Source organism: Strix uralensis, chromosome 16, assembly GCF_047716275.1.
Source record: "Strix uralensis isolate ZFMK-TIS-50842 chromosome 16, bStrUra1, whole genome shotgun sequence".
Lineage (NCBI taxonomy): Eukaryota > Metazoa > Chordata > Aves > Strigiformes > Strigidae > Strix > Strix uralensis.
The window spans coordinates 21,089,498-21,115,337 of NC_133987.1; the positions used below are offsets into that span (position 1 = coordinate 21,089,498).

Consider the following 25,840-nt stretch of genomic DNA (forward strand, 5'->3'; position numbering starts at 1 on the left):
CGGCGCTGGGCCGGGGCCCTGCGTGGCGGCGCCAATGGCGGCGGGGCCGGGGCCGCCCCCGGGCGCGCGGGGGGCAGGGAGCCGTTCCGCGGGGACGCTTCCGGTGGGCGGCGCGCCCGGGGACCCGGAGCTGGGGCGGACGCTTCCGGCGGCGGCGAGGATGGCGGCGGAGAACCACTGCGAGTTCCCGGTGCCCGCGGTCGGCGGCCTGGGCGCGGGCGGGCCCTGCCGCCGGTGCAGCTCGGCGCCGCCGCCCGGCGCCGTGCCCGGCAAGTGGGTCCGGCTGAACGTGGGGGGCACCTGCTTCCTGACCACTCGGCAGACGCTCTGCAGGGACCCCAAGTCCTTCCTCTTCCGCCTTTGCCAGGCCGACCCCGACCTGGACTCGGACAAGGTGAGCGCGGGCCCCGCCGCGGCCGGTGCCTCGGGCCCACGGGGCATCTGGGCCCGGTGCGCGGCCGGACCGGGCCGGCGGTGTCCCCGCGGGCCGTGGTGCAGCGCGGAGCTCGGTGCCGCCGGGGGAGGCGGCCGGCGTGGCTGCGGCGGGGTCTGCCGCCGCGTTTCTCGGCGAGCCCGGTCATCTGGAGGGGGGGTGCTGGTGAGGGTGGGCCGCTGCCGTGCAAAGCGGTTGGGTTCGTGGGTAACGCAAGTGCTGATAAATACCATAGAGAGCGCAGGATCGTTCGTGCGTTTGTTTAAATTTTTCTGTTGTCTGACCGGGCTTAGTTTCAGCGTTTTCATGGAGCCTCTGCCTGCGCTGATGGGTTATTTCTGCACTGTCATCACTCTTGTTCCGTTTCAACAACCAGATCAAACTACTTCTGATAACAACCTCTCGCACTTAGCCACAGCGTTCTGTGTTTCAGCGATTCTTTGAGTAAAATATTACTTACTCTGCATGGACTGCAAGCGGTGGGTGATACTGAATATCCAAGTATTCATTCTGACTCAGTTTTAGTAGGGAAAGAAAAGCTACTGATTAAGGTTTTTATTTATGGAGTGGCATGTAGTAGCGGTTATCGAGTGTTCGTATATAGTGCTGGCTCTGAAAGAGTTGGGAGCATAACGGACAAAAATGGACTTCCAGTACAGTACACTTAGGGAAGAGAAGGGAGCAGCTTATAACCGTTGAATGTGTAACCAACAGGCTGGAAATAGAATTGTTATTTATATATAATTTTTTTTTTTTCAAGTAGACTGGTAATAAATTTCTTCATTTTCTCACACGTAACCTTCAGAAAGGATGTTTTAAATGCTGAGGAAGATAGGGAACAGAACCTGAATAGTGTTCCAGAGTTAGAGATAAAATACCTTGAAGTGTGGTGCTGTGGGGATTGTTTTTTGTTGTCTTTGGTTTGGGTTGGGTTTTTTTGGAGAGGATTAGCTTACGCTGACCTATAAAAATAAACTTTAAAATGTAGGTGGCTTCCTGATAGGTCAGAAACTGTCTTTACTTGGGAGGGAGTAGGAAAGCTTTCTTCTAAGGTTTCTTAAATAAAAGATAAGGCACACTTAATAATTAAGGCACCTGTTTCAGGTGTTCCACTGCAAAAAGGTGCTTATTTGCTATCTCTCAGTGTCACCAGGGAGAGAAAGAAAAGGCACATTTTTAGAAGAAATGCTTTCATTCTAGGTGAGGCGTTTGGCTGCCTTTTTTCACAGTTGAAATCAATTGTCTTTCACAAGCACAATCGGTGAGGTGTTGCTATCTTACAAGAATTTAATGAGGCTACTAATGTAAAGATTTTCTTTTTTACTGTGCTTACGTTCTTGGGTTGTAGCAGCAAATCATAAATTTATGCTAAGGTTATTTAACTGTTTGGTAGGATATGGAGAGACATGATAAATTGTTTTCACATTTCTAGACTTATGTAGTTATAGTTGTTAATAGCGTACGTGACAACCAAAAGCTAGCTGCAGTCACAGCCATAGAAAGATATCCTTTGCTTACAAGGAACGTGCCTACACATTATTTGAGCTGCTTAGATAGGATGAAGTGTCATCCTTTTTTGCCAGTGTAGAAGTCTAATGGAAACCACTTTAGCAAGATGCAAACAAATTGCATTGTCCTGTCATTGTGAGTAGTCTTTTTTATAAAATAGCTGGTATAGTTATCTTTAATAGATTATTGTGCAAATCGGTAATGTGAGGCAAGCAGCAGGTACAGAGAGAACTACAAATTGTTGAGGAAAACCTGGATTTAGAGAAAAGTCCTGTTATTCAGAGATGTGCTCTCTAGGCTTATGAACCTGAATGTCTTCACCGTGGTGTACGAAAAGCAAAGCCTTTTCTGGTTAAATGGTCTTTTTAGTACAATGTTTGTCAGAGTTTCATGTCCCATTGTCTTGACGGTCTGTAGTCACTGATTTTCAGTTCAACCATTTAGAGCCTGGTTTCTGCAGTCACCTGTCTTGGATTTTGCAGAAGTGGCCTACCTCTTAGATTACCCATCATAGTGTAATAATGACAGTACCTAAAATTACTTAAACACGTAGAGCCTTTTTTCTAAGGATTTGATGCAGAATCTCTATATTCTTCATCTCTTGCAAAACATAATCCAAGCAGTTCCTTTTTTTCCTCTGAATGATAACAGATATCATAGATGTCCTTTCAAGAGAAAAAAATTCTTCCCTGACAGCTCACCAGTTTGTGATCGTACTGTCTTGATACAATAGCACATCAATAGATTGTCTGTATGGTTTCATTTTGAAATATCAGAGGCTGTTAACTGATGAGAACAGATATTTCGAGGGGAAAATTGGTGGTATTTGTGTTGTCGTCCTGGACTCTGGTTCTTCTTTGCCACATACATGTAAATCAAAATCTGATAGTAAAAAATTTGGTTTTTCCCTCATGGTTTTACTTTCTGGAGTCCCGTTGCAAGCTGTAACCTGATACTAAGTTGACATATTTTTCTTAATTATATACTAAAGATTATTTACAGTAACTACATAAAAGAGTTGTTCTTACAAGGTACAGCTGGTAGATAAAGATACTGCCCTCTTTAAAGCTTGGAGCATTAGAGCTGGTCTTTGACCTATAATTCCCTGCTTTTGATTCCATCGTGTTTTCTTCCTAAAAATCACATGGGTTTTAAACACCTAGTTTTAAAGTGAGAGAGAATGTGTGTTTGAGCTCATGTGTAGGCTGATGCCTGTTATACCCATCCCAAACCTACTTATCCCTACCTCCAGATGAGGAGGTGGGGCAGGGAGAATCCCGAGGGATGAGCCGGCAGATGAGAATATCAAAACCTATAGCCACAGCCCTCTGTTTGAAAGAACTGTGAAAAATCTAGCCTTAACAAGTTATATCATGTTTCCTGTATGGGGAATTTGTCTGGGATAGACTTCAGTAACCCACTTTGGGAAGTTTTAGATGTATTTTCAGCAGATTAATACTGAATTGTGCTCGTAATACAAAAGATGTTTTATAGTTCACAGGCACATTTCACATTCCTCTGATCATGCTCCAGCTGATAAGTGTGTAACTCAGCAAAAATGAAGGAGGAGGTATGTTTTTTTATAACTTCAGTGAGTTAAACCAGTTTGTGGAAAGCTCTAGTGTTGTCCCAACTGACAAAAGGGAGAGGGCCAGATTGCACATCTAGAAGCAAGATCAAGCAGAAGAGCCAATAATTAAATTAACTCGTACACCAGTAAATATATGTCTTTGAAGAAAAAAGTTTAGTTCACACTCTTTCTTGATTTGCAAGATTTCCAAGTCAGAAAAAATGAAGCCGTAAGAAATGCTCATCTCAGATGAAAACAGACCTATAAGCAAAACCAAACAATAATAGAGCTGTTTCTGCTTAAGCTCAACAAGTGAGGCATATAAAATTTAACCATGTTGATACATTAAGATGTTCTGAAAGAGGTTAAGTGGATGAGTTTGTTAGAAATTAGAATAAGAAACTGAAATAGTTCATAGGTTGTACTTTACAAATATCAGTTGCACACATAGCGATTTTCCTCTAATTTCTTCACCAAGATGTTTTTTTCTTATTTAACTACCTAAATCATAAGATTTTCTTAATGCTTGCTATTAAAAAGAATTGAAAGGCTTCAAGAAAGGTAGCATGTTTGCCTTCCAGTTATCTTCAGGTGCTAACGTTGAACAAGGCTATGCAGCCTGTTGCTTGGTATCGGATATGTTTCCAGCTGCAACAGAAGAAAGATTAACCTTGGCACACCCTGTGGCAAAACTAGCGTTGAATGGAATGAGGATAAGTGATGTTGATTATCTGAATTTAGTCCATTTCACAATGTGATACGCATCTTTGTACTTAAGACTCTTCTTTGTATTTAAGACTATTTGAGAATCATTTCAGCAAATGAATGAGTGGTAGTGGTCACACCTACTGTTCACAATAGGATTTGTTTTCTGGAATATTTAGATCTTGCTTTAGAGCTGAATACGCAAAAATAGACAAGTAGTCTAGCTCGCATTTGCATCCTTGTTTAACTTAATCCTTGTATTGTAAGTTTTACTGCCAGATACTTCCTGATTTCAGCATCTTCCTATTTTATCTATATACCACTTTTTCTTTTATAAACTCTTCAATCATTCTTTAAACTTTCCCCTAAGCGAAAAGATTGTCAGCCTTTCTTGATAAGGTTTTTGGCAACAGTATTCATGCTTGATTTTTTAATGCCTTTCTGTAAAGTTAAGCGTAATTGTACTGAGGTAGAAACTATTAAGGAAGCAAGCAAGCAAGCCCTGAATGTTTTAGAAAGATCAAAATCTTCCTGGCAGCACATCCTTAACCATCAGCACTAAAAAGTATCTTAATTGTAGTCATTATTCTAAGATACAACTGAAACAAACTTTACTTGTCCGTGAGATTTCTGGCTAGTTAGGTGGGTTGTGTTATTAATGTGGTTTTGATTAGTACTGGCAGTCTGCTGATGCTCAAAGTTTTTAGGTCACGTAGTTTGAGAAAAATGTGTTCTGGGCATCTAGCTCAAGATCTAAAAAGCAGAGGGGGTAGGGAAGACAATTATTTTTAAATCCAGATTTAGTGCCAAATATTATTGTATTTCTGTGCATATTGCTACCTTTAGCAGAATTTCTGCTTGCTCAGTATGTGTATACAATGTCAGTTTTTTAGATACCCATGTTAGAGTGCACAGCTTTGAGCTAAGAGCTTGGCAGGGTGGATTCTGAGCGTGTCCATTCTGGAAGAGCATTTGAGAAGTCTTCAGACTAGTTTTGGCCTCAATGACGATAGTTAACTGGAAATAAATTTCTGACATTTCAACTAGTGTATTAATGCAGTTCTTGGGGAGAATGTGTGATGGGATTAGGGGAGGTATTAGGGAGTATGTATTTGGTCCCACTTTTGAGTCCTACTGGAATCCTGTACCCGATTCTTTCTGGTATCCACAATTCAAGGTCACTTCAAAAATTGGAGAACCTGAAGGGTAGTCACCAGATTAAATACGATTTGGCAGAAGGTTGTAAAGAACAAAACTGGTTTTTAGGCAAGGAATCTGAGGAGTGACTTCTCAGTCCAGAAGTACATACATGGAGACTAGAAATCTAATAGCGAAGCCTGTTCAGTCTAGCAAAGGTATTGTGAGATCCAGCTAGTAGAGTGTGAAACTAGAGATGTCCAGGCTAGAAAGTACATATTTTTAACAGCAACAGTAATTAGTTATTGGAATGGCTCACATAAAATGGTTAGGTTTCACCACTACTTTCTAAAGGTTAAATTTCACTCTAAATAAATTGAGTCCTATGTATGTTTTCAATTAAGATCAGGCTAAGTATTCATTATGATTCCTTTGACCCTCATTCTCTATAAAGATTGAAGTGGAAATGTTTGAGACTGGAATACATGATCATTTAAATGTTTTGGGCAGTATTTTTCAAATGCTGTGAAAATACATGCGCACTTTGAGTCTCCTGTCTCCATGACTGCTGGACTGAGGATATGCTTTAGGGTTAATTTAGGAAAGAAGGAATGTGATTGTGAGCTACACTGACCTTTTGTTGGTGCACTGAACCAGGTGGTTGAAAATTTAGCAGCAAGTTATTAGGCTTCCTCTAAAATTCCGTGGTATTTGTAACCTGGACTAAACATTGGTGTGGGAGAGTGGTAATAAACAGATGCAGCCTTCACTGTAGCTCAGCAATGTTGTCTTTTAAATGGGGTCCTTGCAGAAAGGAGGTGGTATGGGAAAGGTCTAGGACTTATGGACAAGGAAGGGAAAACTCCTGGTAGAGAGAAGAATGTAATGCAAAAATAGAACTGGGTAAAAATACAAACACCCATGTGGTTAATTAGCACTTTTGTGTTGGATGCGCAAAGACAACTGGAGCATTTGATTTGAGTATCCTCACAAAGAGTGGCAAAATTTGTATGGAACACCTATAGGGTCAAAATGTGGGGTCATGGGACCGCACTGAATAGAGAGGAAACTTGAGTTTCCGCTGCTGTTCTGGTAAACAATAACACCTCTTTGTATAAAATATATCTACAAGGGAGAAAACTGAGACCTTATTAGAATATAGATTTGTCTGGCACTTGTGGTATTCACCTGAAACTTGGGAAATGGCTTCCAGATACCCACACTAGTTGTGTCAGTGACGATGCAAACTTGCTCAGAGCTTGTAGAAAACCAATAAACTAGTTAGCAGAGGAAGTAGCGCAGCTGGGACAACACAGTCTATTAATATTCAAGACAGCAAGCTTAAAGCTAGTTCAGTTACGTCTGCGCAAGCTGTGGCTACACCTTTAAACTGTCTAGATCACATTTGAAGTGCAATTTATTATTCTTATCTTACAATAAACCAAAAATGTTTCTTTTAGAAAGAGTGTCCAAAATGCTAATTACACGTGAGAATACAATGTGTTTTGTACGTGTGGATGAAGCCAAGAGTGACTTCTGAAAGTGTGGAAAGACTTAGGACCCATATTTTGAGAGTTCTAGGTGGAGCAGATGACTGCATTACTGTGTCAGCTTTTATTGGATTTATGTTTACATAAATATCCTTAAAGATCTAGTGTAATCGGCTTTTCTTAGTGATTTCAATGTGAAGTGCTTAGTGTACATTGAAGGATAATCAGGCAGCTCACTCTGAAGGAGGCATGAGAAGGCGTTTGCTGTAGGAAGATGCCTAGGAAGTCAGTTTTGTGCCTCTTCTGCCTGTGCATTCCTTGCATGTTGTTACAATATTCTTTACTGAATGATTTACATTTTGAGTCCTGACTCCCTGGCAGTAATCTGTAGCATACCTGAGTTGTAAGGTCAAAGTCCAAGACACACATCTTTCTCTTTGGAAGAATGTTAATTAATGCGTGTTTTCTGTATCTGTAGTCTGGGTAAGCAAGTGGACAGTTACTTTGAATTGTTCAGTCTATTCATAGTTTTGCATGGAATTTACATACTAAAGTGAATCTTATTGACAGAATTTGGATTGCTCACTTTTAGAATTTAGCCAGAGTTCTTAAACTTTAACTGTTGATATTTACTAATGTAAAAAAGAAAAAAAAGTTACTATTACACCATAAATTATAAGACACTTGTGTTCCTTTTTCTTCTTTTTTTATTATTTTTTGAAGACACGTTGTTGCCTGAAAGGCTTCATAGAGTAAACTATGACACAAGTGAGATGGCACTTTATTCATGTGGTATGTGTTATACATGCGTTTGGTACAGTATTTTTATTTATCAATGTGGAGATTAAGCATTTTTACAGATTTTAGATGGTAATTTGGTGAGAAGGAAAACTTGCTGGAGCTTAGGAAAGGAATGAGTATAATGGGAAGAAGTGAGATGAGGAATAATAGAATGGAAAAACAGGTTGTGGATGATGAGGAAAATGGTTAAAAATAGGAAGAAGGCAAAAGCAATTCTATCTTATGTTTCACAGAGTGGATGCTGTGAGCATGTGTAAAGCATGTTTGGTACAGGTGCTAATAATAAGCTCTGATGTGCATGCTAGGCTAATGAGTTCAGGTAATGCAGGTTGCTGGTGACCTCTCATTAGGTGGAAGTTGAAAGAGAAGGCCTGACGTAGCTTGTTTCTTCTGTGTGTTTGTTGGAAGCTTCTTTAGTATATAGAAATCTACTCAGGTAAGAGTAATTTCCGATACTGTAGTCCATTAAAAAAAACCAAACCTTTTGTGTAAGGAGTGAAGTAACCATTGTTACTTGAGATTTCATTTAGAGCTTTTAGTTATTTGTTTCTGTGAGCCATCTGTCTTATCTCTGTCATGGTGTAGAGCTGGTGGTCAGCAGTGCTTCAGAAGGTGATGTGAGAAGACACTGTAGTGTAAAAGAATGCAACAATCTTATTGAAGAAGCTGGTTTCTTGAGACTTATTTTCCTTAACCTGGAGGACTTCCAGTTTTGTAAGCCTGTATCTTAATTCAGTTCAACTGATGACCAAAGACTGTGCTTTTTTCTTTAAAACTGTTTCTTTTTATCAGTTTTAGGTCTTCCTTTCCAAATTCATGGTTTCTGTTCCTGTATTAAATAATACTTTTAAGCTTATAATTCATACAGTTGTCAGCTAATTTAATTTTTTTGGGTTGTATCTGTAGATTGTTCATTCTTGAAGTGTTTTGGTAATGTAAATATATTTAAATGTGAAACATTAAAAATACGCCATTTTATGCACTTCATCTATCCACTGTTTTTTGGTGTATAGTCTCACTTCTGTGGGACCATGAGCTTAGGTTAGAAGAAATTGTGATTAGACTTCATCAAGCACTGTCTGCTCTGAGTGTAGGTTAACTGATAGCACATTTTAAATGACAGTGTGTCTAAGTGTGTAAAGCATTTAGCTTGTAATTATAGAAAGATTTTTTTTTTTTTCTTCTGTAGTTTAAGCTGTGGTCTTTCTACATTCTGCCAGTCCTGGTAAGACAAGCACAGTTATTCAGAAACTAAATCCGTATACCAGAAAATACCTCCATCATCTTTTTTCCAATGAAACATTTTAGGAACTTTAGATACTGTTAAGTAGAGAGAGTTTTCAGGTATCACAGTTCAGTAATCAAACCTTTACATACCAGCATTAAAGTCCAAATGCAAAGGATTGGGTTAGTAGAATTTTTTTCATGTGCAACAACAAGTATTAGTGTCACACGTAGTTTTGGAGGAGAAGATTCAAATTTAGGTAGGATTGTTGCTAGTGATGCTTTTTTAGTATCTCCTGTAAACTACTAGAATATTAAAAGTAAGAATAAATTTAAAAAGTATTTGAGGTACTGCAACATCTCTCCAGTATATATCTGTAGGATATCAAAGTATGTCAGTACTGCATTGATCACAGGTATTCACACATAGACTCTAAATTATGCAGGAAATATCAATTTTACTCCTTTATCTCTTTGTCAAGAATATCAGCTATGCAGGCAAATTTCATAGAATCATAGAATGGGTTGGGTTGGAAGGGAACTTAAAGCCCATCCAGTGCCACCCCCTGCCCTGGGCAGGGACACCTTCCACTAGCCCAGGTTGCCCAAAGCCCCGTCCAACCTGGCCTTGAACCCTTCCAGGGAGGGGGCAGCCACAGCTTCTCTGGGCAACCTGTGCCAGGGCCTCACCACCCTCCCAGGGAAGAATTTCTGCCTTAGATCTAATCTAAATCTGCCTTCTGTCAGTTTAAAACCGTTACCCCGTTTCCTATCCCTACACCCCCAATAAAGAGTCCCTCCCCAGCTTTCCTGTAGCACCTTTAAGTACTAGGAGGCTGCTATAGGGTCTGCCCGGAGCCGCCTCTTCTCCAGGCTGAGCAACAACAGTGCTGTACTCTGTTCAGTAAACCAAGCATCAGCTAGTTTGATCTAGCCCTTCTATGTCTGCATGAGGTATGTAGGAACTGCATCTTCAGTATACTTTTTTTTTTTAGAAGATGCTCATACAACCCTTGCTTGGTACGCAGCTGGTCTCAGTACCCTGTAAGTATTTGTACATCGGAGCTAAGACAAAACCGAAAGTTTTTAGAACAAAGTGTTGAGGTTAAAGAGAAGGTAGGTTTGTTTGCCTTTAATTAAAAAAAAAAAAAAAAAGGCAGCAAAGCTGGTATTAGAACTTCACTGGAATGTAGTCGTTATTTGATTCTTCAGGTTTCTAAACAAAATGATAGTTTCCTGTTTTTAAGTGTTATTTTTAACCTTAATTTTCATTGTTCTCACTTACTGCTTAGATCTGTCATGCTAACTGTTCGTAATCTTTTGATAATGGGTTGGGGGGAATTGGTCAGGCAAGAGAAGTTGTGCAATACGTGATTGAGTTGAGTTATCAGTCTGATACGATTACAACTACGTTGTTGAATTCCTTTTAATGACTTTATTTGGCTTTAAGGGATGTAGCTATGTCTGAATACGTGCTTGCTGTTCAGATGCCAAGCTGAATATTAGCTTGCAGTTCCTCCCTGGACATTCAAATTACTGTGGGTTTTTTGGCTTGCTTGTTTGTAGATTTTTTGGTGGTGTTTGGGGGGTTTTTGTTGGTTTTGTTTGTTTGGTGGTTGGTTTTTTTTTTTTTCCCCTAATCTAGGATGAAACTGGTGCCTATTTAATAGACAGAGACCCGACCTACTTTGGGCCAGTGCTGAACTATCTCAGACATGGGAAACTGGTTATTAACAAGGACCTAGCTGAAGAAGGTAAGATGTTACTAAATCTCTTGCTTTCTTGTCACTTGCTTATTGTTGTCACTGCTTCTGAATCACCAAAAATAACTTACAAGTAGATGGTAAATCTTAATCAGTGTAGCATTTTGTTCTGTTTCAAGCAAAGCTGCTAGGTATCAGGCAGTTATAGTATATGCTGTTATTTGAGTGTTTTGAGTATGATTTCTGATTTCACAACCTCTGTCCCCAGTTAGAAATAGAACATAGAATATTCAAACATGAGGGGAGATGCATTTTATCATATAATCTTGCATCTTTCCTGTATGACTGTGTGAAATATTTGGGTTTAGTCCCCTTCAGGCATAAGAATACTGGCTGTGAAACAAGCTTTAGAAGATGTAAAGCAAAGTAAGAGTGAAGCTCTGGGATGTTCAGATGTGTGGAATATGCTTTTGAAGAGTAAATTCTGCCCTCAGCTTCTCCCTCCATGTCCCCAGTTCATATCAATTTTACCCTAATGGAGGATGACTGTTTTAAAGATACAGTACTAAAACTGCATCGATAAGGTATTGAAGAAATCGATCAAAGAGAAATACAGTCTAACAATATTAGCAGGAAATAATGTGAAATATAGTTTCCATCTGCTTGTTAAATACAGTGTGTGTGGAGAACAGGTAAGGTTTGAACATGTGAGTGGGAGCAGTCTGTAATATCTATCTTTAAGCTTTTGTTTTAGGGTCTAAGATCTCAAACGTCAGGAGGAAAAATTTTCTGCACACTAGTAGCTGCAGAGCTTTTCAGTAGGACTATTTGAATTTCTCTCTTATATTCCAGCCTGAGGCAAGGCCTGAGCTATGGTCGTCCATCAGTCTGCTATGGAATGACATTTGTGCTCTTTTTTTTTGGTTTCTTGCTTCTCATTCAGTATGTGACATGGCATCAGTTTTCTTTGGGTTTTTTTTAGGACAGTTTTTCAGAATGACCTAAACTTTGAACTACATGTGCCTGAAGGAAGCCAGAATCGTTAGGTTGGTAAATGAACTTTTCCTAGGGCAAAATAAATCATTTTCTATAGCTGTAGAGAAGGTAATCTTAGGAACCGGTTAGTGGTTTTGGCCTGGAATCTTTGGTTACACTCTCTTTCCAAAAAATGTTCTCATACTAGGTGTACTGGAAGAGGCTGAATTCTACAATATCACATCACTAATAAAACTGGTAAAGGACAAAATAAGAGAAAGAGACAGCAAAATCTCACAGGTGAGGCTGTTTTGATTATTTGTTCTAGGGCAAGTAGTGGGTGGGTTCGTTGTTTTTTTTTTTTTTTTTTTCCCTTAATTGCTCATTTCCCCAGTAAGGTACTGAATGACTGCCTCCATCACTGGCTGAGCTGGAATCATTAGTATGCAAAGATTAATATTCTTAATTGCCAGTAACTGCCAGTCTGCTTACAAAGGGCACGGGCATATGGTTCAGTTTTTGTTCAAAAACTGAAAACATTCTAAAGAATTGTTTAAAAATGACTGGTAATAGTAAATTTGTCATAATATCATTTCTGGAAATAGTTGTTTTAGAAAACAGCTTTTATAGAATATATTTTCTCATATACGTTTAAATATTCTGAATATGATGAGATTGCCTAACTGTGGTATAACTGCTGTTTATACATACAGATGCTGTTTAGCTCCTGTCATGCTTTTGCAGCAAAGTTAGTTTGTTTGTAGTGCTCTGTAGTTGAGAAGACTCTGCTTCTCATAGCACCTCATGAAATTTTTTCTTTTGTGAAAGTGAATATGATAGAGAAACGGTTAAGTAAAGAAAGTATTCAGGTTTGTTCTTTAACTCTGCTACTCTGGCCTTCCCTGATAACAGTCTTCATGGAGATATTACAGACTCATATTACCAAATTTCTCTTGAAGCCAGGTTGTGGGATAGCGGAGTTGCTCTAAAGGGTTTTAGCTGAAATGATCCTAGTTATTCATTGCTCTGTATGGGAAACTTTGACAGGGAAATAAAGACATTTTTGAATATGGTCAGACATTCCTTAAAGTTAGGTAGGCCTCTGCAGAACCTCAACCTTGATTTTGAATGATGTGGTTTGCTGCCACATGGAATGATAGGTAAGTCTTAAGATTATGTTGTTATAACTGGTAAGTAGCACTTTCAGTCCCTAAAGCATTCATGAAGCATTGAGTCTTCTGCTATTTGATTTTGAACAGATGAGATTTCTTTAAAAAAAAAAAAATAAAAAAAAAGCAGAGTATTCAAGGTGATGTTGCTTACCATTTCTAAAGAATATGGGGAACTTTAGACGAGTCACAAATGTAGTGAATTCCATGCTGTATTGAGCATCTTGTACTTCTTCTTGAAGGTGCCAGTCAAACATGTGTACAGGGTGCTGCAGTGCCAGGAAGAGGAACTCACTCAAATGGTTTCCACAATGTCCGATGGCTGGAAGTTTGAACAGGTAAAAAAACTGTATGGGATATAATTAAAAAGTTTTCTAAAAATTCAATTATGTGAAAGAGAAGTATAAAGTCAATTCTACACATCTTTTTAGGTTCAGTCATTTTCGGACATTGAATAAAGATACACAGTTACGTTAGAATTTGGTATTTGTATTCTTACTTGTCAGAGAACAAAAAAAACTGGCTTTCCAAGAAGTAAATTGTGCTGACTTGCTATAAAAACATCTACATCATGTTTGAAATGTAATTCTTTGGTGTCCACACATAAGCATTTGAAAGGTGAATAAACCAAAATTGACTAATACAAGTTTATACAACCAGTAGGTCAGATATAAAGAGGTCTGGGTAAAAGAGATGAGCTTGGGAGTTAAATGTTTGTCAGGCCCAAACAGTGGGTCTTCAGAGAAAGGACTGATACACATGAGAGGGTGAACGTAACCAGCGTGGATGTGAAGCTGGATAGGTGTGAAGTACATGAATCTTTTCATTCTTTGCACTGCATAAAAATAGCTTTGTGTGTACATTCAAGAATACATTGTAAAATTGCAAGATCTTTCTGTTATCTTTGCTAATCTCTGTAAATAAGAAACTAACTATGTGGCTTCTTCATCCTTCACGTTCCTGACCTACCAGAATACTTATACTGCATTGGAGCAATGAACCTGTTAACTCTGGAGTGAGACACAAGTGCTCAGCCACCAGCATCTTTTTCAGTGTCTGGTGCCAACTGTAGGAGAGATTGGAATAAACACAAGCCTCTTAGCCTGTGCAGTCTCACCCTAATAACACAACAAAGCAACATTTTTAAAAAGTATGACACACAAACATGAGAGAGAATGTTTTATTTATATTTGATGAAATGTGTAAGGTGCTGGTGTCATGGAGACAGACATGATCAAATAAACTAAACCAGCACAGAGAAAGCTGCTTACAGTTCAGTTCTCCGGCTCAAGTATTACCAGGTCTGCTCGGCATGCCAGAAGCTGAGTGCAGTTTAAGTCCCTGAAAAAAAGCTCTCACTTGATGCACATGACTGTTTTTGATGAGTGCATTGACAAAGTTTCTTTGACATTCTTCTTTAAAGGTCATGAGAAAATGACTTTCATTACAAATAGAGATTCTTTACTTTTTAACAGATTAAATTATATTATGGCTTTTACCTGTCCTAAAGCCTTGTATTCTTTGAGAATATTGTATTTGGGAGTAATACTGCTTTGACAGTGCAAGTGTTGAAAGAACTATTATAATCTCTTTTAGAATTTAGAATCTTTTACGACTGAAAAATTCCGGTGGTTTCTTGAACGTTGTGTCCTTGTTTCATCCAGCTTTCACCCTACTTCCTCCCTCCCCCATGTTGCTCTCTTGGACACAGTTTGAAGTAGATAAACACAGCACCTGTATGGTCTCATACTACTCAGCTTCTCATTACCCTCAGACTAGGCCATTCTCTCCTTTGGTTGTATTGCAGACCTGCTTTTAGCAGACATCATTCACTTGAAACATGATTAGAATAGTCTGTATAATCTAACCAGTTTTATTTGAGATTTGAGAACACTGTAGCATTTCTGTAACTTTTTATCTTTTCTAAACCTGTGTTGCTCAGCAGCATGCTTCCTTCAGAAGCAGTCTTTGGGGTGCCACCTACCACACTTTGTACATTTTATCATTGGTGGGATAGAAATCAGCTTTTTCAGAGGAGTAATATTCCTATGGGATGAGAGTCCTTGTGCTCTGTGCCCCATATAACATATTTAAGTGGTTGGTTGGATCAAAAATATTTCTTTCCCTGTAACATTCCAAAATTTTCTGGTAAAATACAATTGGATGTGGTGATTAAATAGGATTGGAAGGTGTAAAACTTCTGGTGCCCTTATGCGGATGTATTGATGCACTTTTCCAAATACAAGTGAAGGCACTGCTAGAATACTGCAGTCATGTATCAGTCTCAGTCCAAAAACAACTGCTAATAGTTGTGCTGCCCCACTTCTGTGATTTCAGTGAGTTTATTTTGTAGATGATTTTTAGCTTCAATTGTTACGTCTTCAGGCAATCTGAAAAAACAGTGTTTTTGCAATTCTGCATAAAGAGAAACTTTGAGCTATACAAAATTGCTGTATGAAAAGGCTTTAGGCAGCAGTGCTGTGTCAGTCATGTAAATTTTAATGATTAATGTAACCTGAGTCTGTCACCATAATGCCGTCTGAATTACGTTCGTTCACTGTATGAAGAGGACAGTATTTAGCTGCTGCCTTCAAAATTATTCACGTAACAATAGCAGGATAAAAATAAATTTACTGTTCATGAGCCTTCTCATTATTAGCAATCTCCAGTTTACTCAGAATAGGCAGTTGTTGTCTAGTTCCCCACACTTAAATTAAAGCTCTAATCTTTCTCAAGTGTGCTGACAGGCTATGCTTTAATTTAAATGGGCTAGGAATTGCCATGTATTATTAAGACAAAATATTTTTTGTAATAAGTTGAGAAATTTAGCTGAGGTTGTTCTGAACTTCTGAATCATTAAACATTTGGTAAGCTGAACAGAGTTCTTGGTACTGATGTTTATGGGAACAAGACAGACAATTTTTTCCACTCCGTTTTTTTTTCTTGGATCTTCTGTAAATTGCCCCTTCTCAAAACCAATTTAGAGCACTCAACTTTTTTTGCTCTAGTTGACTTCATATGTTTCCTTAGCTGTATTTCGTTTATCAATATCTAGAATAAGATGAAGCTCTTTCATACCCAGGCTTGATATATTGCTTTACATAACACCTTCCAGTCTTATATCCATGTTACCTTCTGCACTTTGCAAGTATGACAGGAAAATAATGCTCACTTTCATAATACACCAAATTTTATGTTTTTCAGAGTAGTTGGCTACACCACAGTGATATGGGAGGTTTCCTGACTTACTATCAGTAACTCTTAACTTCCCTTGAAATTACAAAGGGCTTTGCAACTGCCTTCCTAAATTTTAAGTATGTTGAAATCAAACTTGTAGCTTGATAGCAACCTGTTCTAGTGGCAAGTAAATGTTACCTGAACGTTTGAGCTCATCTGTTATTTGTACAATTTGGATAACGGTATGTGCTTCAGCTTTACAAAGGTTTCTTTTTGTGTTTTGCTTTGATTGGTTATTTCAGCTTGTCAGTATAGGTTCCCAGTACAGCTGTGGCCGGGCCCAGCAGTCAGAGTATCTGCTGATAGTGTCACGGGAAGTGAAAGGGGAAGAGAGATGCTTCCAGAAATGCTGCAGTGAGGTGTGTCACACCATTCTTTTTGCCCTCACACTGATATGCTTGGCCTCCTTGCATTTCTGCTGCTTTCAAGTCATTCCACTTTATTCCTGGATGTACAGCACATAGTAATTTGTGTGTATTTGTGACTGGCTTTTATTTATATTCACGGTATTTCATTATACATTATGAATGTTCATATTGTAAAAATAATAATAAACAAACAACCCCCCCAATTATTTTAGTTAAAGGTTTTTCTTAAGAAGAGTTCTTACCTTCTCAATAGCTAATTTCCTTTCCTTAAATCTTCCTCCAAAGTTAACAGCCTTTGATCCATGCTTGTTAAATAAAAGTGGTACAATTTAAACATTAGGAGCTCTGAAAATAAAGCTTTGAGTTCACTGGATTTAGAAAGGGATATTTCTATGTTAATCATTGTTCCAGTTTGAGTGTATTTCATTGACTTAATAGCCTGTGAAGTTTTGAGTTTGAACCCTTTATTTCTAGTAACTCGGAACACTTAACTGTTTTTTAGGTAGATGAAGTATTTTCAAACTGGGACAGAAAATAACAGAATTTTTCAGAAATAAAATATGGGGGAGTGAGAGGAGAACAAAACCAACAGTTTTAAATCTTGTCTCAAATGGAAAGAACATCCTGGGGTTTTTTGACTTTTTTTCTTCTTTGTTGTTTTGGGTTTTGTGCTACTTGGGAAATTTTTTGAAACCCAAATGAAGAATCATAGCTTCACACATTGGCTTTTTAGGCTGTCTCATTCTTCCTGGTCTCCTCAGGTCACTGCTTTTTTAATTGCTGTGTTACTTCCCAGTGTTCAAGAGTTTGGGAAGGACTTTTTGCTACCAGTAACATTGGAGGCAGTTTCCAGCTCTTTACGTAGCTGTGCTCCATTTTGAAGTGTCTTATGTGAATTGATTTGGGAACCTGGTGTTCTGTAGTATTTTTCATCAATAGAGTACTGAGAGTACTTGTTCTTTTTCTTGCTATATAAATGGTTGTTCAGTCTGAAAGATCAGTATAACATCATGAAGATAACATGGTAGTAAAGCAACTTGATAGGAGCAAAACCTTGCATATGAGTTTACATGGACTCTTAGCCGTGCAATTCTAGATTCTATACCTGAACTTTTGCCTAGCTATGTTCCAGAATCTGCTTTCAATGTACCGAGCACTGTCTGTTTCTTGCAGTTGTATAGGTAACATTTGGAACGTGGAATTAATGCATTGGGTTTGCAGACTTTCTGGAACAAAGTAGGAGATGTGGCCTGTTGTTAAGAACGTGTAGGGTACAGGCAGCATGATGTTATTCATGTGTTCTTCATGTCCTAGATAGCTCAAAGTAAAATTCAACATAATAAAATGGGAGATGGGGGAAGACAGTGAAGAAATTAGGGCAAGTATGAAAAAAAATAATCTGGAAGTGAATGAATTTTCCTTCCTCCTAGATTTGAAATCTGACAATTGCATGAGAGACCTGAAATAAATATGCTTGCCATCGTAGGGTCAGTCATCAGTGTTGAGTTTAGTGACTGATGTGTATGTATCTTTATAGCCTTTTGCAAATCCTTTGAGAAGGCAGTAGAATGAATGCATTGTAACCCTAAAAGGTGTAGAGGCCATTCTTACATTCATACAACTTGATTCTGTAAAAAAAAAATTGAGGGGAGGACTTCTATCAACTGTTAGTATAATTAAAAAAAAAAAAAAAAAGCCTTCTAGAAGGAGTTCACCACATCTGAAACAGAAGCAGTAATATTCAAAGTAGAAGAATATTTAAAATAGAATTTGAAAATAACTGTTACGAAATTTACTCAGTTTTGAGAACCATACCACCACTGAAAGAAAAATTGGTAGTCTTGAAGTAGAAGAGTTAGTTAATATGAGTAACTCCAAAGGGAAACAGGAAAAGATAGGGCGGCTGTTTGTGCAAGTTGGAGTGGTTGTCTGTGATGATAGTACTATTGCTAATTTGTCCTGTAAATGTGCTGTGTAGATTCTGAATCAATATTGTTAAACCAGCACAACAAATCTGTATAGGCAAGTTGTTGAAATGTGGCTGGTTTTGAGGACTGTCTCAATTCAGTTAGACATGAGATTTGTTCACTTAAGAAATAAGGTTGCTAAAAGTGATGCACCAACCATTTTGCCTATTCATAGGGATATTTTTAGGTGTACAGTCATTGATTTAAGACAAGAAGAGATTTATATATTTTGCTGCCATTGAGTAACTTGATGCAGGAATCACTTGACCTATTATCTCAGCTATACATACCACTTTTATCATCTGTTTTTCTTAAATAGTCTTCTGAAAGTCACAGTTATTTTCTCACAGAGCTGCAGACTTAGGAAAAGTTCTTCAGAAAGTTACTTCATTATTGTCCCTGAAATCATTCTTAAATCTTTGCTTTTTGAAAACAAGCCTGACCATAGCTAGGCATCAAGTAGTTTCTATCTACCTTTACTCGTGGGTTTTTTTTTTAAACTTTGCCCTTACGGATTGTCATTTTTTGTCTTACAAGTTCAGGCTTTATGAGACAAACTTCCCTGTTAGTATTTATTTGTCTTTACAGGAAAATCCTGACCTGTATTGATTGGCACATCAAGCGATATAATGCAAATAACTATATTTGTTTATTATTAATAATAATAATGATTTTCATTCCTGCCTTTTTTAGTTACAGCTGACAGCCTGCTAGTGTCAGCACCCTTATTCCACGCAAACAGTGAATGGATCATGATGTAATGAATTTTCTGTGATAAGGTAGCATTGACATTTTCCTATGCTTGGTTATGACACTGGGGCTCACGGGGATGCTCAAGGAGGATCACACTGCTTTAGTAAGGAGTGTAATGAAACAAGTCATGGAAGGCAAGAACCAATGAGGAAAAATACATACATGCATATATACATACGTGTATATATATAAGCATACAAATCGGTGAAATTCTGAGTTTCAGAATGTTCTTTTTTTCTTTCCTTAAGTTCTTGGTCATTAAAACTCTCTCTGCTGTTTAAGCCCCATGAGCCAAAAAGTGTATGTCCTTTCAGAAAGTCTGAGAAACAGCAGGCTGGATAGTCTGAAATCCTTTCCCTGTGCATTGTAACGTGTGTTTTGCAGACCTCAAATTACTGTGATTCATTGTGAGTCCTTTTTTTGCCGGGGGGGGGGGGGGCGGGGGACGACGGGACACAGACGGATGAGACACAACGCAACAGACAGATGGACATGGGGTGAGGGAGTTTAACAAGTCCTTCCAGTTTATCAGCATCCTCTTTAAAGTGTTGCCACCCCCACTGGGAACAGTGGGGTGACTTGGAATACAAGGGCTAAAGGACTGCTTTATTTCTGATCGTATTTTTTGACACAACAGTTCAGTTCTAATCTGCAACCATTTTCCATTGTTTCTTTTTCTGCCATGACCCTTATTTGCTGCAGGTGCATCTCAGAAAGCTATGATGAAGTTTCTAGCATGCTATTGATATTATGCAAATAATATATTCTTAGTCACACCCATATGGAACTGCTTACAAGAGTATCATGTGTTGGAGTTCTGAAGAACTTTTGTTTAACGTTGCAAAAGTGACTTTATCTTGAAATGCATCAGCTGATTAATAATGGCAAAAAGTCATCCAGATGTTTTGCAGTCAGCTAAATCAATAGCCCTATCCAACTAGCTAATAAGTAGTCAGTCTGCCATGTCTCCTAAAAAGACTTATGCGCAAAAGGTCAATTTATTTGTATTATGACGCATTAGTGGGGGATGTAAGTAGCTATCAGCTGAGGACCTATCAACCTTGTTGAATCAGTGTTGATGATTTGGTTGATGTTTGGATCTTGTATCATATCTGCTTTCAGAGAGGTCATTTAATTCTTTTGAGTGTTAATGAGTAAAGAAGAATTTTTCATTCTGGTAGCTTTTATCATAGCTTATCTGATAGCAAGTTCTTGCCATTTTGCAAGAAGAAAAGTTGACTGTATGCTAAATCAAATCATACACTTGAATTTTATTCTTCAAATTTCTCTTCAGAGAAGGTGAATTATGCATTGCTTTATTTAAACATCTATCCAACTTTTTGAATGTTTTCTAGCCTTTAAGTGGGTTAAAAATACTGTTTAAAATAGTCCTATATTTTACATCAATAAATGAAGCAGTTACTGTATTTGTATTGTATGGTTTATAATTGCTATATAATATATAGGATAAACTTTATACCACTTCAGCATACTTAGAGCCAACTTAACTATTTTTGTCCTGAAAATCTGTGCATGATAATTTTTGCTGATAGGAAGAGAATCAACAAATCCTCTCTGTATATGAAGTCCAGGTTGATTTTCCAGCTTTTCAGTGGACTTTCTTAGTCCATTTTGTGCAGCTAAGCAACTACTTTATAGGTTTTGTGATTACACAAATATGTTATGATGCAGACTGCAGAGTGTCCATTGTGAAAGATTAGCTGATTTAACGTCTCAAGATAAACGGTGCTCTGTATTCCAGTGAGGATTAAATTGGTGCTTCTGAAACACCTGGAGATTTGTAACTTTGTTACATGGTTTAGGTAGAAGAAATGTCTTTATCACATTCGTTTTTGATCACCCTGTGTTCGTTACTGACTAGGTATGTGTGTTGCAGAACTAGTGTGATGTTAGGAGTGGAGGAGGGAAGGAAAGGTTTCTGGTGATCACACGCAGACAGTGTAGTTAAAGTAGGTAGTTTGAGAGTGCTGAATTTTGATTGCTAGTACTGTTCATTGGAGGCTGAGTCTTGTATGCTGTAATACCCTCAGGGTCCAAAAACGTTGACGTGGCCAAGGCCCAGCCTCAGGTTGGTTCATTGTGCAGACACATTGCCTGCTGCTCTTTGTAGACATTGGCTCGCTCTGTCTGTGGAGGTGCATGCTTGGCTGTCCTACCATGGTGCTGGAACATCTGAGCATCTCTCTCCTTAAAAGTACAATGAGGCTTTATTTTCTCCTGACAGTGCTATATGAAAGCTGCTTTTAACCTTGGTCTACCTTCCACTTTTGTTGAGGGAATGATCTTATCCCTCAAGTACAGTTTCTGGATCAGGATTTCGTCTTGGCTGCATGTCCCCTGCTTTAACAAGGCTTTTACTCTCTTTGGTGCTCTGCTAGACTAATGGTAGTACAGAGTTTGTCGTTAGACAGATAACTACAGTGTTTCAAGTGCTCTTGCCCTAAAAAATAAGTCAAGCCTTTTCTATGGGGCTGTTACCAGGGCACTTTAATGATATAATAGAGGTTGGGGAATAGGACAGCCTTATCACATGTGTGTGGTGGTTTGGTAGGTAGATTTAATATAGTTTTGATAATGACATTTAGATACAGTGTATCTGTGCAACGGATTGATAAGGGCTTTGGTCTGTGTCAGTAGTAATTGCACCATACGTAATCTTGTCGTACTTCTGAAATGAACCTTTAAAATAAATGAACCAGCTACATCAGAATTGATTCTGGCTTAGAAAGGCAGGCTATGTAAAGCTTCTAGCGTTAGGTAAGTGTACTGTGTGTAAGGTAAGAGAAGTTACATGAAATTTCTGCCATTTGATAAATATACTGCGTACAAGGTAGTACTGATGTTGAGTATATCCTTTCTCAGTAAATTGTCATTTATCGTTCAATATTGAGACTTGTAGAAGCTTGTAAATACATCACATTTCATTATATATGGCTTCCACTTGTAGCGCTTCCTTAATTAACTCCCTTGTAGCAATGTTAATCTTGGTGTCCCACCATGCTGTGTCTTGCTGTTTTCCAATCAAATGCAAATTTTGTCTTTGTCTGCTCAAAATATGTTTTAATCGAAGTACCGTTATTCTGTAAGTAAAGTGGTGGGTATCCCTTAAATTCTAAGGTGCTTTCTGCATGCAGCCATTTATATGTTAAATCACGCCACATTAAGATACCACATACAAACTTTTTAAAAATTAACTTTGGAGGATGGGAAGGTTCCCAGTAAATAACAGAAACAGAGAACAGGCTAATTCTCCACTCACCTGTCTCTGTAGCCTTTTCTTTCACAGTATAATGATAATTGTAAACCATTAATTCTGTAAATGTTTAAAAAGAAAAGTTATGTTTATCTTACTATCAGAGTGTCAGTGTTTTTGTCAACATCAAAATGTATTTGCATTGAAGTGGAGAATCATGCTTCAGGCACAACCAACAGTCTGAAGAGGAGTGTTTGTACTAATGATGAGAACTTACGGAATTTGTTTTATGTGAAAATGCAATTGACCTTTTTTTTTTTCCATCTTTCAGCTGGTCAGTATTGGTTCTTCCTATAACTATGGCAATGAAGATCAGGCTGAATTTCTGTGTGTTGTCTCAAAGGAATTGCATAACACTCCCTATGGCACAACCAGTGAACCCAGTGAAAAAGCAAAGGTAAGTTACTAGATACAGGACTACAGAAATTATGTCAAATTGGATGGGCTTCACTAAGTCATTCTATGTTCCGGACCATTATTTAATTGCCTTTTTCCCCCCTCACTCATGACTAATAATGGTTGCCTGTCCATTGTATGAGAGACTGTAAATGGCACAGTCAGCATGCATTTGTTACACCAAATGGGTTCTTTAAATGCAGTAGTCTGTAGTGTGCCTGATACCTGTCCTGGTTTTTTGAGTATTGGCAGATATTTGCTGTTTACAGTTGAGAATTGAGGTTTGTTTCTTACACACTTGAATGCTTCCTTATTCTGCCACTGGTTCAGTTGAAAACTGTTTTTCTTGCTTGAGTTCAACTGAAGAAATCTTACTGTCAAAAATGGAGGTTGTAGTATGCCATCTCTGAAAAACATAGGCATGTGCACTATGCTGTAAAATGAAGGTATTTCTTAGCTTAATATTTTCAGGTTTCTACCTAGTTCTCTTTACTTTCTGTAACCAACTTTACAAAAATATTGTAATGGGCACAGTATCTTAGCATTTTACTCAGTTGCCTTTCAGAGTTTGTACAAGGAAAAATGTAAAAACACAACTGGCTAGTAATAAGACAGACCAGTTATGTATGTAAGTGTATTTCTTCTCTTCTATGCATATCAAACAGTTTTTATCATCGTATTGTTGCTTTGTATGAGGAGATCACTACAGACAAACTGGATACTTCTATTAGCTTTTCTTTTGGTATATGTAGATGGGAAACAATTGGTAAAACATCAAAGGTTGCTTTTTCAATTATTTTTGAAATTATTTTGAAAGAATGCTGAGAATTGATGTGGGTCTTGGCACTGAGGCCTCAAATAGATAAAACTTCACTACTTTCTGTGCCTTCTAACTTGGTTATGCAGCTACACAGATGGAGACATTTCTGTAAATGGCACTATAAAAATACTCCAATCTTTCTGCTGGATTCTTAGCGAAATGATTAATTTATGCTCTTTTGTAACTGTTGAGACAAAACTTCCAAAGAGTTGTAGGGGATTAATGTAATCAAGGGTAAACAGTGAACGTGGGTAAGCCACAGCTCACTCTTTCCAAAACCATAGTCAAGGTCTGCTTTTGCCAGGATGCTTCAGGAAGACTTTAAAAGTTAGAGGTGTTTGTTAATAATTTAGGGCTGACACATGTACCTGAAATAAAACGTGGAATTCTAGAACCTGATAAACATCTTCATAAGAAATGGTAGTACATCTTCAGGGAACTTCAGAAGTTGCTGGAGTTATGTTGCATTCCTAATGTAAAAGAAAATACAGATCAAATGGAACTATTAAACTCTAAATACAAAAGCTAGTTCAAAGTGCAGTACAACTGTGTAAATTCAGTAGCTCTGAGAAGCTGAATTTTAGACCTCTCCATTGAAGTGCTTCTTGGTCATTGTTTCAGAGAAGAGAGCAGAGCATAATTTGACCAGGGTGATGAATAAGAATTACTGTTAATTTTGGCTGGAGATATGAACATTCACTCAATTTGTCCTGGAAGAGTTGAACTGTTGCTAGCAATTAATGGCAATACTCAAAGAATCATTTTTTTATATATTGTGTTTCTAATAGACTGATTATGTTTTTTAATAGGTATATGTTGTGCTGGGGGGCGGGGGGCAGAGAAACAAAAAATTTCTTTTTTGTTGAGAGGTTTCTGACAGCTGTGTTCAGGAATCTTGACTGGACCTTGGGACCTGTTGTCTCAATAGTTCTCTCTTAGCCAGCATTAATCATCTAATCTGCAATCTATTCATTAATGTCCAAGTTGTTCTCATGAAGTCACATGATTGAAATTCTGGTATCCAGTGATATATACAGAATAATGTGCTGATGTACTGGGACTTTTAGAAGCCATGAGAAAGTCTTCCTATTACTTTTACAGCAGGTTGGGTTAGAGAAAACAAAAAACTGCCAGTATGTAATTTTTATTGACAAGCATTTCAATTTTAATGAATAGTACTGGACTTTCAGAATAGAAAAAAGCATTTTCTGATAGCCCATCTAATCAACCTTCACCTTCATTCCTTCTTAGAGACTGTTTTTCTTGTGTTTTCTTTTTTTGGAACACAGTTTGCATAGTAAGTTAGTAGCTGACTTCTGCATAACCTTCTGTTACACCTAAGCGAAGGAAATGAATGGCATTTGGAACATTGACATTAAATGGTTCCAGTGGCTTTTACTGGTAGCCATGGCGCTACTGAAAGATAACCTGTATTCCTGTGAGCATTCTTCTCTTTCATACCGCTTTATTGACTTGTCACTCTTGACACAAATGACCAAAGCTTGTTCATAATGTCTGCATCCAAAGTTAGATTCTCAAGTGATACCCTTTCCCATCCGTGGCAAAGAGTACACGGAGTTTAAGGTACCAGCTTTACAGTTTTATTTAAATTTTCTCTATACTTACAGTCCCTATTGTTATGTTGCATGGCACTATTGGCTTCTATCTGCTGACTTTAGGACATTTGAAAAAGGGAATTTTCATGAAATCTCTAATGGTCCTCCTTGAAATTGTCTGCTGTCGTACTTTCTTACAAAAAGTGGGAGTCCCAGATAAAAGTAAATAAATGTAATTCCCAGATGCTTCAAGTGTAAGTGGACTGTACTTTGTTGCAGCTCTGACTCACTTGCAATCTCTTCTTTTCCCTTCCTTTCTCTATACTTGCTGCATGCTGCATGCCACTCAGAGTGAGGATGAAGAAACGGATTACGATATGAATGACTCAGATTAAGTGTAAATGTCATGGTGAGCACTAGCTGCCCTAGGATTTTACCCAGATGCTTTTCTGCCCCATTCAATTCCTACCCCCCACTGGTGCTGTCCTTTGGCTAGTCCTGGTGGTGTGTGTGTTTGTGATTATAGTTGTGGCATGGTTAGCAAAGATAGAATTCCTGTTCTGGATATTGCTTCTTTGACAGAATAATTAGTGTTGCTATTATTAGCTGTATTATGATTAGTTCCTTTAAAGCTTTCCTGAGAAGAAAAGTTCTTTGTGTAGAGTCTAGGATCAGATTTGATTTTCATTTTTATTTTCCATGAACGAGCTTTTCTATCAAATGTTTTTTTACGTGTAGAGGCATCTGATACAA

General features: G+C 38.2%; 1 protein-coding gene across 4 annotated transcripts in view; it reads left to right on the top strand.

Annotated features, from left to right (window-relative positions):
- Positions 1-12: 12 nt before the first annotated feature.
- KCTD5 (potassium channel tetramerization domain containing 5) overlaps positions 13-25,840 on the top strand; it is a 36,634-nt gene continuing 10,806 nt past the window's right edge. For 2 of the 4 annotated variants that reach the window (XR_012631240.1, XM_074886686.1), the window contains exons 1-5: positions 13-394; positions 10,515-10,623; positions 11,756-11,847; positions 12,959-13,054; positions 22,587-22,712. Coding sequence is in view for 2 of the 4 variants with exons in the window: in XM_074886686.1 (XP_074742787.1) it covers positions 35-394; positions 10,515-10,623; positions 11,756-11,847; positions 12,959-13,054; positions 22,587-22,712 (783 nt within the window). In the remaining 2 variants the exon portion in view is untranslated. Of the gene's footprint in view, positions 395-10,514; positions 10,624-11,755; positions 11,848-12,958; positions 13,055-16,195; positions 16,313-22,586; positions 22,713-25,437; positions 25,497-25,840 lie in introns of all 4 variants that reach the window. The other 2 variants (XR_012631239.1, XM_074886685.1) reach the window with 2 other exon arrangements.